The sequence below is a fragment of the Lactuca serriola genome, chromosome 8 (genome assembly GCF_051521515.1).
Source record: "Lactuca serriola cultivar US96UC23 chromosome 8, Lser_US96UC23_V15, whole genome shotgun sequence".
NCBI classification, from domain to species: Eukaryota; Viridiplantae; Streptophyta; class Magnoliopsida; order Asterales; family Asteraceae; genus Lactuca; species Lactuca serriola.
The window spans coordinates 287,697,745-287,717,782 of record NC_136415.1 but is presented as its reverse complement, the minus strand read 5'-3'; the positions used below and the strand labels follow the sequence as shown (position 1 = coordinate 287,717,782).

Sequence of the window (20,038 nt, the reverse complement as noted above, 5' to 3'; positions counted from 1 at the left end):
AGGGGAAGGTAGCTCCCAGTTACCGGTTGAAAGATACCGCAGGGGAGGTAAGTTCCCAGTTACCGGTTGAAAGATACCGAAGATTATGCAGTATTTGGTATGGGTATGATGGGGGAACTCACTAAGCTTTGTGCTTACGGTTTTTAGTTTTGGTTTCAGGCACCTCTTCATCTAAGGGGAAGGAGCCGGTAGGGTAGCAGCGCATTACACCTTCACACATGATTTTCAGCATTTGAGAAACCTGGGATTGTACTCTGATGTTATACTATTTGCTAATATGGTTTTGAGACTTGTGCTTTGTGACTTTATGTTTGAAATGATTTCAGTGTTGTTTCCCGTAACTATTTTTACTAGTAATATACTTCAAAAAATAGGGTCTCGATTTTGGGGTGTTACATCTTGCACCAGAGGCAATGAAGCTCCTCAACAGAGTCCAACGGGTCATACATACTAATGTTATATCTCCTAAATCGACAGATGTTGTTTTTAAAAGAATTAGTTGTGTCATTTAGAAAAAGCTAGCATCAAAGCCTATTGTTCGTTTGCCTTCCATCAATATGTATTGACTTTTTATCTATGTTTATGGATATTTCAAAAATTAATGTAAAAAAAATTAATTTTATAAGAATAAGGGTAGTATATAATATTTTTTACTATCAATGTTTATTAAAAAGATTTACAAACATCATTTTTACCTATATTATGTCTCATTTCATTATAACCAACAAATCACTTATTAAAAAAACAACCAATTTGTTTAAACCTAAATCATGCATTTGTATTGTATCAACTAAGTTTATGTATCACTTAAATTCAAAAAAATGTTTGTTGGTTTTTGTAAGAAACAATTGTATATTGGTTTAAATTAAAAAAAAATTATTGGGTATAATGAAATGAGACATAATAAAATGTAAAACTAGTGTTTGTAAAATAAATTATAAACATTAATAGCAAAAAGTTAAAAATGATAAAAAAAAAGTTAAAATATTTAAAAACACTGAAAGTTGTAGAAAAATATGAAAGAGTTTTTCTATTAAAGTTTTATTATTTTAAGAAAATTTATAAAAAAATCATATTTTTAATGAAAAATCTCATTGAACCCACTAATTCTTTCAATTTAATCTTTTTTTAACATTTCAATAGTTCATCTACCCATTTGACATTTCAAGGTGGAAGCAATGTTGATGTGGCCATGTCACGTCAACACCTTCATTTTCGTAAAGAAAAACAATTATTTTTTTTTGGACGGCAAGCTGGTGTTAATTGAAAACTAGTCAGAGCCTAAGGGGTACAAGTTTGAAAAAAAAACAAAATGAAAACAAAACAAAACAAAATTTGACTACAGTCTAGAGTAGCATTCTAGAATAGGGTCACTACACCAGTCAACCCATCTGAGGAGTTCCCCCTGTCGTTTCCTCGCGTTAATCCAGAATATAGACATGGATTGTACCTCATAAACCAGCACCGAATGAGATTTGACACCTGAGGAGTCTGCCTTCAAGTTCTGATAGTTCCAGATTACCCATAAAAACACTAGCATAACTGCTTCGTTGATTTCTGACAACCTTTGATGACCCTTCAACAATTTGTTGCAGTTTAGAAGGTCTACAATCAATTGAACATTGGAGTCCAGCAACCGCCACCAACTAGATACTCTCTGCCATACTTCTTTTGTTATCCCACATTCAACAAAAAGATGGTTCTCGGTTTCTGGAGCTTCATCACAGATCTTACATGAGGTGGATGTTAAGATGCCAATTTTTGATAGATTAGCCAATGTTGGAACTCTCCCATGAATGATTCTCCAAGCGAGAATATTTAATATTTTGGGGATTAATGAATTCCACAACCATTTCGCATCAGATCGAGGGAGGGAGGCCATATCGATGCAGTCTCTCAAAGATGCTACTGAATATATCCTGGATGGCTCCAAATCCCAGCTCCACTTAACTTCTCCAGGAATATTAGAGTTATTTACCGAACGAAAATGATTTGTGAAAGGGACATTGTCCTTTTCGAGGATTTTAGGAATGCTAGCGATTACGCCCCAACATCCACTTTTCCGTCTAGCCACCGAGGGTCTAGTAAATCCACCATCGGCCCCATAGAGGGACTTTATTACTTCAACCCATGCACTGTTAGAATTTACCCTATAACACCACCACCACTTCCCAAACATGGCAATATTTTAGGCTTTCAGGTTGCCAATACCCAATCCACTACTCTGTTTAGATGCAAGAACTTTATCCCACGCTATCCACGATATTTTCCTTCTTTCCAAATCACCTCCCCAGAAGAATCTCATTTTGATCCTCTCAAGAGTGTTGATCACCTTGATGGGTGCTCTAAACATGGAGAAATAGAACGATCCTAGGCTACCAAGGACTGCTTTACATAGGGTTAGACGCCCCCCGAATGACAATGTGGAAGACTTCCATTTTGTTAACTTTGCCTGAAATTTCTCAATCAGCGGGTTCCAATGCACAGCTCTAGACATGGACGCCCCCATTGGAAGACCGAGATAAGTAAAAGGCAGGGTACCAATGGAGCAGTTTAAACACCGAGCAACTAACTCAAGTTCACAGCTTTGAACACCGAAACCATACAGTTTACTTTTTAACATGTTTATTTTGAATATTTTTTTGAGAATGCAGGGGGCGGGTTTCAAACCTACTTCCTTCCACCAAATCAAACATCTTACAAACTAAGCTAGACTTTTTTATGTTTTATAACTTCATGCTATATTTATATCTATTAAAATATTGAATATGTTTATTTATTTATTTATTAAATGAGCTTAACGGAATCAAACTTACGCCATTTGGTATGACAAAACACGTCTCTTACCGGTTGAACTAGAAACATTAGTATATTTTAGTCCATAATTGCTATATATAACCGTTTTATGTTGAATTTTTAAATATTATTATTATTATTATTATTATTATTATTATTATTATAAGCAAAAAAATACATTAAATTCTTTTTTATCACTATTATTGAATACTTTTTGATCACTGAATAAATAAGAATACACATATAAAGAACATACAAATGTAACAAATACATATAGAAAACGTATTCATATGTTTTATTGCTTTTAAAAAACATTGTTAAAATTCTTTTTCCAATTAAACGTATTTAAAATGTAATTTATAACGAATATTATGAAAAAACTATGTATAAATACGTTTAATTATAAAAAACTTCAAAAATATTCTTTAAAATATAAAAACCTAAAAATATGTTTTTTGTATGTATTTATTACATTTATATGTTTCCTTACGTGTAAATAGGTATTTAAAATGTATCTACATACTTATTTATTTGATAATAATGATTAAAACGAATTTAAAAATTAATATATTCATTTCCGACGATGATGATAATAAATGTATTTAAAACTCAGCTTTTATATATATATATATATATATATATATATATATATATATATATATATATATATATATATATATAAATTTAATTAGTGTTTATAGTTCAACCGGTAATAAGCATTTTTTGTTATACCAGTGGTGCGGGTTTGAATCTCTTTATCATCATTTCTTTTTGACAAAACTTCAAAAATGGTCAATGTGGTTTTCGAAAATCTAAAGTTTAGTCCTTAATTTATAAAAATCTCATAGATGGTCCCTGTGGTTTCAAAACTTTTAACAAATGATCATTTTTGTTAACTCCGTTAGCTTTTGTCCGTTATCTCAAGGGCATTTCTGTAATTTCATATCACATGACCATTTATGAAGTTTTATCTTATTTATTTATTTTAAAAAAGAAAAAAATGCAAGGTCTCTCTCTCCCTCTCTCTCTCTCTCTCTCTCTCTCTCTCTCTCTCTCTCTCTCTCTCTCTCTCTCTCTCAAGTCCAGACGCACAATTGATTCCTTCACAAAAAACAGTAATTCACTACCTACAACTAATGATTCTTTATCTGCGTGATTGAATCATTCATCAAAAGGGATTTTGAGGAGCTTCATTCATTTCTTTCTTGTTGGATCAAATCCTTCCCAACCTTTGGGATCAGAAACCATGTATACCGAATGCTCTATTATCCCTAATTGTTTCCTTAAATCCATTTCTCTCTTTCTCTCGCTCACTCTCGATCAACCTTGCTCAATTTCGTGTCAATGAAACCCTCCTACGCACAAACGCCATTGTAGAGAAGTCCAATTGCATTGACGACGTTCTGAAGGCACTAGAGAACGAAGAATTCGAGTCCGCCGCTAATTACCTCCAAAATTTTCTTCAAATCGACGCAAAATAGAAGGATTACGGTTCAGATAAGAGGGAACAACTCATTGCTTCCAAGAAGCAACTTGAATCAATTGTCAGGCGAAGACTATCGGCGGTCGTCGACCAGAGAGACCACCAAATCCTCCTTCGTTTCATCAGACTTTATAACCCCATCTCTCTCTCTCTCTCTCTCTCTCTAGAGGAAGAAGGATTGCAGGTGCACGCTAGTTACTTAAAGAAGGTGATATCCTTGAGATCTAAACTTGAATTTGAGCATTGAGTGGAACTCATGGACCAGAATCAGAGCCAGGTAAATTTCGTTGCCTATTTAACCAATTATTTAAAGACAACGTGCTAGCAATCGAAGAGAATGAAGGGATATTGAGAAGTCTGTGTAGAGAAGATGGCATTATCAATGCAATCTGCGAGCTCCAAGAAAAGTGTGATTCTAGGGGTTCTCTAATCTTAAAATGGATATATTATCTTATTGATCAGTTTTTTTTGGATTTATCCAATATGAATGACAATGTATTTGCTAGAATGATGGGCATCGATATGAATTAGGGCAGATTAACAAAGTTGGGGGATTTGTGATTCGAATAGTGGGTAAAGCTTTGATTTCTTCCATGTAATGTATTTATGGAAATTTATTTCAATTAGACCAGCAGCATGCATCAATGTATGAAGTTGTTCGCTTGATTGCAGCAATACCTATGTGTTTGAGTAGTCATTTCTTATGCTCTCTTTTTCTTCAACCATAAAAGGTAAAAAATCATCTTCTTCCTTGAATTGCAGGTTTTTTGAAGGTAATGGTAGGAAGAAGACAAAGTTAGAGAGAGATAGAGAGATTTTTTTATGGTGAAAATTTCAAGAAATTCTCTAATTATGAGAGAGAGAGAGAGAGACCTTGCATCTTTTATTTTTTTTAAAAATAAATAAATAAGATAAAACTTCATAAATGGTCGATATGAAATGACAAAAATGTCCTTGAGTTAATGGACAAAAGCTAACGGAGTTACCAAAAAGGACCATTTGTTAAAAGTTTTGAAACCACAATAACCATCTGTGAGGTTTTTATAAATTAGGGATTAAACTTCTGATTTTCGGAAACCACACAGACCATTTTTGAAGTTTTGTTTTTTTTTTTGAAAAAATAGCTTTTGTATTTAATATCTATATATTAAGCGCGAATTTTTAAAGCATCAAAAAACTCTACTGAGTTTGTAAGTTGTTTGATTTGTTGGAAGGAAGTTAGGATTCGAAAGCATATATATATAAAATATGAAAAGAAAAGAACTAACGTGTCATGTCATATCAATTGAGATCAACATTGTTTCTACCTTTTAGTGTCATGATGACTCGATGAAAAAGTCAAAAATTGCTAAAATAATAAACAATGTCTAAAATGAAAGAATTAACCAAATTCTTGGGTTTTTTATTAAAAAAATAATACATTTTTTATAATTTTTTCAAAATAATAAAGACTTTACCGAAAAAAGAAAAACAATATAAATTTTTAGAACTATACTTATTTATTGAATAAACTAATGTTATTTTGATAAATGAAAATTTAAAAAACACTTTAAGGTCAAAACTCCATATATGGGATTAATTTTTCACCATTGACTTCTTTACGAAAAAAGAAAAATATTATTAATTACTTGGCATTTATGGCCAAATACGGATATTTACTTCTTAAATTTTATTCAAGTCCCGATATTTAATTCTCAATTTCCACTATATCATAAATTCGGAATAAACCCAACAAACAAACATATAACATCCATAGAAAGCTCGTAGTATTTGTATTTGTTAAGTTGTAGTTTTCTAGAACCAATACATTCATTCTCTTGATTTTCATTTGAAGCATTGTGAAGGATAGTTTTAAAACTAGGTTTTGTTTGGTTTTGATCACAAGACCAAAAACGAAGGAAACACGCACAAATTTGTGTACCATAATTCATATAAACACAAACAATAATGGAGTCTAGCTATTGTCGTGATATAACTCCAATCCTTACCATTTTTCTTTTGTTTTTCTTGTTATTTTCTTCGGTTTTTCCAGCGACAGATTTAAAAGATTTTAGACACATACACACAACCTTCCAACCAAATAAGCAGTTGAGTAAAGCTACTATGAAGACAATTAAGGTAACTCTTTCATTTTATTTGATTTTCTTTACAAAACAATTATTTCATATATTTGTGTTTATTTATGATATTCGTTGTATAAACTAACTGGAATGTTTTTTTGTTAACTCAGAGCCCAGATGGTGATATAATAGATTGTGTTTTGATCCATTTTCAACCGGCATTTAATAATCCTATGCTGAAAGTAACAAAGCCATTGGTATATTTAACGTGTTATGTGTTATTTATAAGCAGGCTTAAGCTCTTATTTATATTGTATTCGATTGGAGATTCATTTGAGACAAACTTATTTTTGTGAAAGGAAAGAAATTACATTTATGGCCACATAGAAAAAATGAAAAAAAAAATTACTAAAAAATTTCGTCATTTTTACTTAAAAAAATTCTTCGCTCTAATAAAAAAGAAATTATATTTTTACATTTTTTCAGTTTTTTCAACATTTTACATTTCTTGACACCCGAAATATAGAATTATATCCTCATGTTTTGCATAATATGTTTGTCACATGAATTCTATCCTATATATACACACATACATGCATGTACAAGTGTGTGTGTATATAGCAGCGACGATAAATAGTTTTTTTGACGAATAATTTCATTATAGAAAAATAATTATTTGATTTTACTATTAGTTATTATGTAATAAAAAATTACTAGTTTTAAATAAAATATTTATATTTATACCTTATATTTACATTATATGTTTATACACTTGATGTAAAGTAATTAATAAAGTTGTCTACTTTAAGAAAAATATATTAATTTATATACATAAATTTAATATTTTAAAATTTTCATTTTCCTCTAAATTTAATTTCCTAATAATCTTTTTTAATTTAAGTATTCTAACTTTTGGCAAGTTTTAATGATTTATTTATGCATATTTGATTTGTATAAAAAGTTTTATAACTTATACATTTTAAAATTCAAGATATGACTAATATGTTTTATAATATAATATATATATATATATATATATATATATATATATATATATATATATATATATATATATATATATATATATATATATATATATATATATATATATATATAAGTGTCTACATGTGTATATAAATATATTTTTATGAATTGGTAATGTTTTCAATTTAATTTGCTTTTGTAAATAATTGAATGAATAGGATCCACCAGAGATACCAAATGGGAATAAGAAAGGGGGAATGGAAAAAAAAGTTAAGCAGCTATGGAGTTCAAAAGGTAAATCATGCCCACATGGAACAATTCCGATAAGAAGGCAAACAGAAAGTGAGATCTTGGCATCCGATTCCATTTCCACATTTAAGAAGACAATTAGCAGGAAGGACTTCAATTATTCTAATGATGGCCATCAGGTGCAACATTTATATCTGATTTTTTCAAATCAAAAGATTATAATATTAGGAAAGAAAATCTTAAAAGTATCACGTGCATTTAAAAACATTACATTTTCTTGCCGTTGTGTAAGAACAATATTTAATGACAATTTAAATATTAAACATACCTTTCAAGAAAAAAAAAACTCCAATTCATACCATGAATTAATTTTACAAATGCCTTTTCTTTTACCGCCTATAAAAAAATGATCTATAACATCCCATTATTATCAGCATAACAAACTGGTAAGTATTTGGGATATTTAATTCCCATTATCATCAAAATTAAATATTTATTAAAACTATAAATCAAAAGTAATATTATTTAAACTATATATTTATTGCTATTATGTGGTTGCAGCATGCAGTTGCGTATGTAACCGATGGAGAATTTTATGGAGCAAAGGCATCTTTAAATGTATGGGCTCCAAATGTTACAAGGCCTTTTGATTTTAGCCTTTCACAAATTTGGGTTATTGCAGATGTTCCAACTCATGGGTTGAGCACTTTGGAAGCTGGATGGCAGGTACATTCGTTTATTTTATTTTATATATATATATATATATATATATATATATATATATATATATATATATATATATATATATATATATATATATATATATATATATATGTGTGTGTGTGGATACAATTGTTAATAGTTTACTCTTATTTGCAATGGCAGGTTGCTCCAGCCATGTACGGAAATAAATTGCCAAGATTTTTTCTTTATTGGACTGTAAGTTACTAAGTATCATGTTTACTTATTAGAGTATTCACAATGAAAATTTCAATGAAATTGTTGAATGAGATGACATGTCTAATTGACATCAATGGATTGAACTCTATCATTATCAAATGTTATGTTTACATTCAATTTATCTGGAATTCAATAACCATTGAACCATTCAATAAGAAAAAAAAATCATGTCATAAAAAAATATATTGTGGTAAGGTTTCCGCTGAATCGTTTGCTGCTTCAAAAAAAAATTAATGTCGTAAGTTATATTCTATAAATATGTTTTTTTTAAAAGAAAAACCATACACACTCTAATCTACCCATAAAATCACATATGTCTCATGTCGTGATTTAAACCCTCAATTTTATGGAAGGAGGACATCTCACCATACCACTTGGCCTAGGGCCGCTTGGTTATAAAGATGTTTTATTTAATTTTAATAAGTTTAATATATTATGAATGTCTTTAACATATTCTTTGTCAACGCAAAAGTTTTCATTTAAGGATTGTCTAAAAAAGGAAGACAACAATTTTTTCCATTTAATCTTAATAAGGGTGGTGGCAGATAATTTTGGGGTACTTATAATGTACTACTATATATTATTTTATGTTACATACCTTTGACATTGATAGTAATTTTAATTGGGTATGCTCTTAAGATATTAATGATGATAGTTTGAGCTCAAAAATTAATATTACAGAATGACGGGTATCGATCTGGATGCTACAATTTGTTGTGTTCGGGGTTTGTACAAACAACTCATGAGATTTGTCTTGGAGCTACTTTTGATGCATTATCAACGTATAATGGTACACAGTACGATTTCGACGTACTAATCTGGAAGGTAAATCTTTAATCTATCAAGATTGCGAGGAAATAATCATAAAAGAAACCTCACCGATTTTTCAATGATGTTCTACTAAAATTGTTGTATGCAAAAACTGCAACATACTTGCATGACTTTGCCGGTGCAACATACTTTTTATTTTTTTAATGGAATAAGACTATTTTTTAAACTATTTTATATGGATTTTTACAGGATCCAAGACATGGGAACTGGTGGTTGAGGGTGGGAACGATTATAGTTGGATATTGGCCTGTAGCTTTATTCCCTGACTTTAGTAAACATGCAACAGCGATTGAATATGGTGGAGAGGTGTTTAATGCTCAAAGCCCAGGTCAACAACCCACATCAACCATAATGGGGAGTGGCCACTTTGCAACTGAAGGGTTTGGAAAAGCTTCATTTGTTAGGAACATGGAAATTGTTGATGAACACAATGTGTTACAACCAGTTGGAGATGTGAATTTGTTAACAGAAAAACCAAATTGTTATGATGTTAAAAATGGGTTTAATAGTGTTTGGGGTTATTATATATTTTTTGGAGGGCCCGGAAATAATCCACATTGTACCTAAGAGAAAATGTTAGGTAATATGTTGGTTCCTTTGTTGAATTTTCATATGAAAATATATTATTAACTAGGTGTGAGACCCATGTATTACATGAGTTTATTTTAAAAAAATTAAATATAAAATTTAACAATTTGAAAAGTTTGAATTTAAAAGAAAAATGAGAAATCTTTTGAATTATTAAAATTAATGAGGCTTTAATGTATTGGATACATTACATATATAAACCCTTTCTAATAAATACCATACATATATATTACCTTACATATTAAATGTGGAATTTTAATTTAATAAAATGAAAAATACAATAAAATGACAAGTGGAAAATAAAAAATTTAAAAATGTTAGAAAATACCATGTGTCTAAATGAAGGAGAAGAGGACACGTGACAAAAAACCTTCATTTGTTATAGTAGATATACCGAATGGAAAATGCTAGAAATAACAAAATATTATGTGTATGGAAATATTGTAATAATACATACTTAAAGAAAAATTGTAGGAAATAACAACAAAATATTATACTTTTTTTTAATCAATTTACGTATTATATTTAATTTTTTTTATTTATATAATAAAATAATAAAAAATAAAAATGTGATATCTTTGCCGCTTATAAGGGTGGACAGAGTCGGGCTGGAGGAGGAGGCCGGCGGTACCCCAATCGCGCCTAGAAGTCGTTTCTAAGAAAACGTAGAGACATTTGGACGGTAGTCTGTCGGGTTAGAAAACTCATGCGTTCTCTTGAGCATTGACTAGTCAAACTTTTTTTTTAGTAAAAAAAACTTTTACCAATATAAATACATATTGTACCTTTAAAACAAACCACACATTCTCTAATTTCCTTCCACATCTTAACCGTTTTTTTCGGTTCCAAAACAACTTGGGCGAAATAGGGTTCTATCGGGAAACCATGGATTCTTTGGCCTTTCGCCTCTAAAATCGTCCTTCCTTTTCAATGCCAGAGCATACATCCAATGCACTTTTTTTCGATTGTGTACCCCACGAAACTCCTTGCTAACTGCATCAACTTTCGATTAGGGAATCAACTCTCTCTTGCACAACTCCCTCAAACAACCAGATTCAGAATATCTTCGTCGATTCCTAATCTTAATTAGACTGTTACTAAGAAGGACCCCCCCTCCAATTTCGTTAAACAACAATCCCCAAGACTTTCTCCTCAAAGAGTACTAGTTGGCTTTCAAATTTTAAAAATCCAAAAGCTGTTCTCCAGGGCACTTCTTATATGCTTTGATTTGATTCAAAAGAAGTTTGGTTTCTCTACTCTTCAAAAACTCATTTACTAGATCGGAAATGAGGGTCGAATTGCAATCTATTGACAACTAACTAAACTAATCTGAATGAAGGGGTTAAATACGCCGCCTTCCTAAACTTATATGTGCTTTCCCACCAAACCGACACTACAAGAAATGTTGGCAATAGCGGCGACGCAAAGCAATAGCGGCGACATGTAATTGACTGTTACATGTCGCCGCTATTGCCGACACAGTGGCGATTCGTGCCAAATAAACCTTGTCCGTTCGATCTGTATTCCATCCTACAGTCGTAAATTCGTAAAAAAAGACGTTGACTTTTCCCTCCAGGGGTGTCGCTGCTAATGCCCCTTTGTTGCCGCTAGTAAGCGTGCGTCGCTGCTATTGCCCGCCGCCGCTATTGAGTTGCATCAGATAACCCCCCCCCCCCCCCCCCGTCTTCATTCTTTCCTCTATCGTTTGCCTCTTTCTCTCACAGAAAGCTCATGTCTGCAATTCCCCGTGCGCGTCATTCCGATTCTGACCACCGAGAGCCTCTGTTTGTAACACCCCGAATTCGAAAGACCTAGAAAGAAAAGGAAAACCTCAAAATCAGAAGGCAACTCGTCGAGTAGGTGGAATGACTTGACGAGTAGGAACATATTATGGGTCGCGAATTAAGTGACCTACTCGACGAGTCGGGGGACCGACTCGACGAGTTGGTCAGGGTTAGGGAAACCCTGAATTCAAGACTTGGTACCCTATTTAAGCATCTTATTCTCCTCCTCTTGGCTCCATTCCCAGCCCCCCATTGTCTAGAACTTAACCCAAGAAAACCTAGAGCATTTTGTGAGTTTGTGAGTGTGACAACCCCAAATTTATTTCCGTTACAAATCCCATTTTCACTAACAGAATGCGTCACTATACGTTATTTTATGTAATATTTGGAATCGTCAATAACTGAATATCTAATTATATGCATGTCTTGATATTATCATAAGAAATGTAACTCGTATGTGTTAACCCCGTTTAACCTAATAGAGTTATATTACTTTTTCAACCACTTCACCCGGGTAAAAAGTTTTAACCCAGTTAACTTTAAACATCGGGTATCCGTGTATCGGGTGCGATACCCGAGACATATGAAATGAGTGTGCACAACATTTGAACACTCTTTTACCACACATCTACTCTCTCTCTCTACTTTCTCTCTCTAGACTCGAAATCGACCCCGATTCTGCTAATTTCCGACTTCCAAACGTAAGTACTCATCCTCTATCTTAATCTAGACATACTTCATTGAAATTAGGAGCCAAAATCATAGAAAGTAAGGACTAAAAAGGAGTTTACGGCCTAAGAAGCTCCTTAGGCCGTAAACCCCCAAAATCATGCCAAAGACCAAGTTTTTCCTTCTTTTAAGCTAGTATACTAATTAAGGCATATATCTAGAAGAGTTTGGACACTAAAACACAAGGATTTGATGCTTAAAAAGGAGTTTACGGCCCAAGCTTGTGCTTAGGCCGTAAACACCTCAAACACCCCCACAAATCCATGTTTAAAGCCCCAAAAACTCTTCTAGGATGTTTGGTAAATTGGACTTGACACCAAGGAAGGATTAAATGCATCAAACAACTTCATTTGAACACAAAAAGAGGAGTTTACGGCCAAGGCTAAGCTTGGGCCGTAAACACCCATGTTTTTGTGTCAAACAAGTCCCTAAACTACTCAAATGCATGTAAGGAATTTAGCTAAGGCCTTTGGAGGTGTGTTGTACCATTAAACTTCACATTTGGAGGAAAAATGAAGAGTTTACGGCCAAGGATGTTCTTGGGCTGTAAACTCCCCAAATTTCATGCCAAATTGTCCCAAAACTCATTATAGGGCCTTCTAGGATTTATCTAAGGTGAATGAGACCATGTTGTACCATTAAAACATACATCTTGAAGGACTTAATGGAGTTTACGGCCCAAGAACAAGTCTTGGCTGTAAACTCCCCAAAAATGTCACAAATTAAGAGTTTAATCCCTCTCTCTTAGTCCAAAACACATACCATTAAATTAAGGAAGTGAAATAAGGCCTTAAACACACATTTTGGAGTGCCACATGAGTTTACGGCCAAGCCTAGGGGGCTTACGGCCGTAAACTCCCAAGGAGTGGCCTTTGGGCCATAAACTCCAAGGGAGTGAGCTCATGGACCCTCCCGTAAATTATCCTTGGCCTTGTACCACTCTCGGGAACCCCTTCTAGGCCCTAAAACCCCGAAAACGATGCTAGAATGTCCAAATACTATAATGAAAAGCATAAGATGATTAACTTCTTGTAAAATACATATTTCATATGACATTAGGGTCCTAAAAGGTGCTCAAGTGGTTATTTGGTACCAAACGCTCAATCGACACTTTTACCCGATTTACCCGATTCACCCGATTTCCGCGATTTCAGGTGAGTTCATACCCCTTCAATGAACCTTTCAAATGTTTTAAATGTTTTAGGGGGGGGAGATACAAGTTGCTTATAAAGTTTTATGTAAAGTTTTACAGAACGATTTCCGCGTTACAAGGATTAATCACATGTGATTCACTACCCTTAGTTCAAATCACATGTGATTTGTCCCTATGCCTTATAAACGAGTTTTACATTTTCAAACTATTTTTAAACAGTAAGCCATATTTTAAATGTTCTTTTGGAAAAATACTTTTATTAAATCAATTTACTTATAAAATGTAACCACTCTGATATATTTATATAAGTAAGACTTGGAGGACTTAGGACCGATATCTCGCCTTATTTCTTGTTCTTGTTTGATTGTGGGCTTAGGGTAGTAGTTATCTGTCCGGCTGTCGTTGATTTCTTAGTTATATAACATGTATATCAGTATGGGATACGAATATTACTTCTCCCACTTAATACTAAAGTCACTACATGTCAAGAACCATCCACACTAAGTTAACTATAATAGGTATAGTTAATGTTGTTACTACTACTACTCGCTAAAGTCACTACTCTTTACGATATAATACTCACTATTACCAGATAATACACTAGTAGGAGAATACACTATGATCAATACTAAAAGAATACTACACTATAACAAAGGAGAAAACACTAAACAAACAATAATACACGAACCCACTACGAGATACTCTATTCGTTACCCACTACGCCCGGAGTTTTCCGATAGGAAGACGACACTACATGTATAGATCTATACGGGGAAGACGCTATTACATCCCGACTGTTAATTTCAGTCCGTGCCGTGCAGGCCCAGGGATGCCACTACTTCACTATACTGTGCATGATTGGGATGGTCATGGGATCCTCTATTATCCTCACTATTAGTATATACAAGGAATACACTATAACTACACTAAATTACTACACTAAATGCTAAACTGCATCCCGAAGTAAGTAAGTATCTACCACTAAAGGAAGCTTGCACCTCTATCACTGATTACAGGCTTAACCTATTCTATCACATTTATTATTTGGAGATTTGCCAATATACGTTTACAATAAACTGTTTCAAAGAAATGAAGAATGCATAATTTTCACATATTGTCACTTACAATGTATTTTCTGGAAAAATATGGGATTTTTCTAAGTTTCTACTACTTAAGAATATAAACGACACATTTTTCGCACTAATGCTTTGTATACCAAAACTCACACTAAACTCTTATGAACTCACCAGCTTTATGCTGATATTCGTTTTCAAAATAACTTATATCTTCAGGTCAAAGATAGACAGGTACAGACGCAGCATTTTTTTTGGAGAAGGTGGAGCACACAAGACCCATCTCTTATTTTTGATTTACTTTTGGGTGATTGTTAAACATTACAAAGCACGCTTGTAATTAAATTTACTATGTAAATGCAATGGTTGTATGTTTCTTGTTTTTACTATTATGCAATTGTGATGATACCGTGCACTATGTCATCCACCCCGAAACGTATTCCGCCGTTATCGGTTTTGGGGTGTGACAGTGAGCCATTCTTTAAGTGTTTTGGCGTGTTCTTGGAGGCTAGAGGAAGAAAAAGGATATTGAAGGTTCAAGGAGAAGTTTGTAGATCCAGCAACACCATTTCATTTCCATCATTTTCTGGTAATAAAGTCTTCATCTTGACTTATAGTTTTTTAGATCTCATTATGATCATTTTATGAGAGTTTTGGTTCATGGAGCTTGATCTATGGGACAAGGACATCCAAAGCAAAGATCCTTTCAGATCTGGAGTCCCTAAGAGTGGTTAATGGTGGGTTTTGATATACTACAACATCCTATGGTGTACATACAACCCTACATGCCTTGGATCTATGTTTTCACTAATTATACATATAATATTGTTTCCAATACATTAAGCCTACAACTAGCATGCATTTGACATAATCAACATAGAAATGAGCTAGATGTCATACCTCTTTGTAGTAGCTTGTAGTTTTGGCCTTTAAGAACTTAGCACCAATAGTATGAATGCCTCAAATGGAATCACAACACACCTTTGGACAAGGGATGTAACGCTCTGTTCCGAATTGACTTCTAGTCTAAGGTTGTGGGCCGAAGGTTGGTTTTCATAAGGAGTATGGCTCTAGATAAGGTAAGATCTAGGCCCATTTGGGTGCGGGTGATGTATTAGATGTGTTTCAAGTGTTCGGGTTGTGTTTTGGAGCCTAGGGCTAATTTGGTAAAGTGTCAGTTTGGGCTTTTGTGGATAATGGATTTTTGTTCAGAAGGTCTTAAGGAAAGTTTGAGTTGTTAGAAGTGTAGAGCTTCTCGTCACCTTTCCGTGGATATAAGGATCGTTGAAAACGGATTTATAACGAATAAGTTATGGCTTTCGGAAGTTTAGTAGTTTCAGGCTTAGCCGAGTACGTTGGGCGTACTTTGGGTTACGTTGGGTGTAATGACCAGGAGTGGTCGCGAAAGTTCTCTAGAGTACGCTGGGCGTAATTCCGTCAGATCAGAACCCTATTTTAAGGTCTTGGACCCTATTTAAACCCCTTATTTCATAACCAAACCCTAACATCTTTAGCCTCCATCCCTCTAAACATTAGAAATCGTCATATAGCATCCATGGTGGCATTTTGAGCTTATGGAGTCCATTTTTGGGGTGTTTAACCCATTTTCAAGAAGTTGGAGTTTGATGCAAGGATGGGAATCAAGGAGGAGCTTTTGGATCTGGATTTTAGGACTCATTCTCAGCTTAATGAAGGTATAAAGCTCTAAACTTGACCATCAAATGCTTAGATCTACAATGTTGAGTTTTTGGATCTTTTGGTCCCAAGAACGGAGCTTTATGGTTCCAAATCCGTTTTAGGCTTGGGGTTGCCACCCTTGATGCTATTTGAGTCCCTAAGGTAGAAAGTTGTCATCTTGATGGTCTTAATGGATTCATGCTCGAGTTAGGGTCACTTTTATGGAAGTAGAATGCCATTTTTGGAGTTTGGGTTTGTTTGGGGCATGTAAAGTCACCAAGTCAGTGACTTTATGGGTTTAGATGTTATGTATAGCTCAGATCTATAATTTGGACTTGTTACGATCAAGTATTAAGCACTTAATGGATGTTGTGCATGAGCTGCTTGTACGCTGGGCGTACTATGTAGTACGTTTCGCGTACAGTTCACTGCTCGGTACGCTAAGCGTACATAAGAGGTACGCTGGGCGTACGCTCTCAAAAGGACTTGGGCCTTTGTGGACTTCGGACCTCTAGGCCCAAAATGCCCTAATGGTTTTGGGCCTGGATTTGTTGATAGTTGGGCCTAAATGCATCCTTCGGCCAATAATGGAGTAGTTGGGCCTATTGGGCCTTGTGGCCCAATATAGAAATGGACTTCACATTTGTGGCCCTCTGTTTGAGCCAATTCTTGGACTAGGTTGCTGCGGGCCTTCGTGGGCCATTTGGGTCAGGATTATTGACTAAGGAAAGTACTGGGCTCTAGTATAAGGTCCTATGAAAGGTCTGGGCCCAATTTGGAAAATTGGGCCATTGATGGTCTCATGGACATTATAATGTTGGGCTTTTGTTTTAGGTTTGGACCATTAGTTTTGGATCATATTGGGCAGGGGTAAAATGGTCATTTTACCCCATGCATGGACCAAGGATTATGGTATGGGACCTAATTGCTAATTGGGTATGTCGACTGGTAGTGACAGCTCGGGTAACTGGTGAGGGCAGCAACTAAGGATTTCCTCAAGAAGCTTCTGCATTCGAGGTGAGTCTTCTCAATACCAATGGGTCTAAGGCACCAAGGTCAGCCCATTTTATGTTATGTGGTACTCTATTTTGTCACAACTGTAAATTTTGAGCCATGTAATCTATATATTCAAGTTAATGTGAATCAAAAACTTCAATCAAATACATCATGCAAGTACCACAAATAGTCATCAAACAATTTGAGACCCTAGAAGTTCTTGTTAAGTCTATTTTAGACTAGAACTTCCTTATTGGATCCCAATGGACCAATAAGCTTCCAATTAGACTATCATGGGCTTAGAACCCTAATTGGGCTCTAATTGGACCCACACTTATTTATTTCAATATCTTGGGTCATATTGGGCCTAGAATGAAATAAATCACAAGCTTTGATCCATAATTTAACCTAACCTAGCTTATTAAAGCATAAAAATCACAATTTTATTTTATAAGGCTAATGAGCACCCAAAACTAACTCTAATTTTGGGCTTAAGGGAAAAAGCCCAAATTTTTCTTTTCCCTCTCTAAAATCTCGGCCCAAGGCCCAAACACAAGAAAGAGTTGACTTTCAAGTGACACCTCATCTTTACCCATAGGATATCCATGCATTATTCTCATTTCTCCATGCACTTCACTTCAAAGATCACTTCACTTCTTCTCTCCTCTCTCACTCTCGGCCATACACACATACACCCACCAAAAAAATATCTCAACTCTCTCTAGATTCACTCAAGACTTCTCTCTTCCTCTCCATTCAAAGTCACGAAATTTTCTTGGATTTCAAGAGGATTCTTCAAGATTATCATCATCCTTTGGTAAGTTTTTCCATGCCTAAACTTCAAAACTCCCCTCTCACATGAGATCTCTTATTCTAAACAAGTTTCTTTGGTGATCATACTCCTAGAAAACTCCATAAAACTCGAGATCTTCATCAAGGGGTGCTAGGGCCGAAAATCACCAAGTTTCTTCCATCTTTTCTTCAAGAACCGAAACTACCCACCCAAGGTGAGCTTCATACCCCCTATTTTCTGTTTTTATGAGTTTTGTGGGGGGGGGGGGGGAATACAAGTGAAAGTGTAGATCTATATGTGTTTTGTATGCCTTGTATGATTTCCATGCTTATATGTATGCTTTTATGTGTTTTTATGATGGATCTAGCCTTAAAACCCATCAAAACCGAGATATATCTTGTGTTAAATGATTTTAGCTTCAAATATATTTCTAAACACAAAGTGTTTCAAGAAAAATGGCTAAGTGGTTTAGTAATAATTTTCTTTGGGTTAAAAACACAAATTTTGGGCCTAAAATGTGAAAAATACAAAAATAAGGGCCCAAATTGACATTTCACAGATTCTGATGGATGAAGTGTGCCAAAACAGTTTCCATAAATAAATTTCTGGAAATATACTCATTTAGGGGATTAAAAACATAAATTCCAAGCTTAATGGGCTAAAAATGAAAATTTCGGCCCAATAAGGCCCATTATGCGAATTTTTCTGTTTTGGAGGGCCAAAACTGTAACTTTCTGTAAAACAGTGGACTATAAGTGTTCCAAATCCTTTTCAAAGGTTTAAAATGCTTTTTAAATTTAAAAAGGACCAAAGTTGCAAAAATTTTCCAATTTGGGCCAAAATTGTCAAAGTTGCGAAAAGAAGGGATTAAAACCGAGAAAACTGCATTTTCAAGGACTTAAACTGTTCTCTATGAAAAATATGTTGAAAAATATTAATTTCAATAATTTTTGGTGTTAAAATGTCAAGAAAAATAGTTTAAGGACCAAACCGGGAAGTATTTAATAAAAAGGGTTGAAAATGTAAATTTTACAAATAATGAGGGGCTGAAAACAGGAATATTTCAAGGCTAGTTCAATATACACAATTTGATTAAATGATGGCATCGCGACTATCGACGAAATACAATACATTACAATACCAAAAATCGTTGTTAAACGAATTGGCTCGGTCTCGAGCCAATAGAATTCTACAACTACTAACACTACGACACTGCGATTCATACAAGTAACGTTTGGTTATACATATACATACGAGTGTGCACAGACGTCTACGCACCATCTTTGGCCCCACAAGTGTAAAATCTTGTTCGTTGAGCCTAGCTAGCCCAATGACCTGATCTTAAGGCCCGAAGACGCATATTTTCTACGAAGTGTTGAGTTTCACCGACTCGGCACAACGTAGAGGGACTTTCAATGGCTTGTATACCACTGGTCCCCAAGGGTCCTTGGTATTGCTAGAAAAGTCTGCATATTTTACGAGGTGGGTCGGGGACCCCTCGCACGCATATTATCCCCAACCGATTAATAGAGTCATCGAGGCCTTCGTGTCCTCTTACTCTTCGGATGTGGGACGACACCTAGTCCGGGCGATTGGATAACGCGATTAGTACTGACGACGCCTTCGGGAATCGTTAGTATAACTATAAACTAGGCGTTTGTGTAACGCGGGTTTGTAGTAAATAATCCTGCTCGAGAACCTTCCAACGTCACCTGGGACTGACACTTCTATCTTTGTAATGGTTTCAACGCAACTTAATGGATTTCAAAGGAACTAGGGGAACATCGGGTTTTCCTAGGGTTTTTAATACATACAGATTTGAACTGCATACATCTTCAATGAACATTTTTTTGACACAAGTATAGAAACAAACAGGCATACT

The 20,038-nt window shown here is 34.3% G+C and overlaps 1 protein-coding gene across 1 annotated transcript; it reads right to left on the bottom strand.

The window, feature by feature from the left end:
* Positions 1 to 1,339: 1,339 nt before the first annotated feature.
* On the bottom strand, positions 1,340 to 2,179 carry LOC145068164 (uncharacterized). The gene has a single exon (XM_079015139.1). It carries the CDS (start codon positions 2,177 to 2,179, stop codon positions 1,340 to 1,342), a length of 840 nt encoding a protein of 279 aa, XP_078871265.1.
* Positions 2,180 to 20,038: the final 17,859 nt, after the last annotated feature.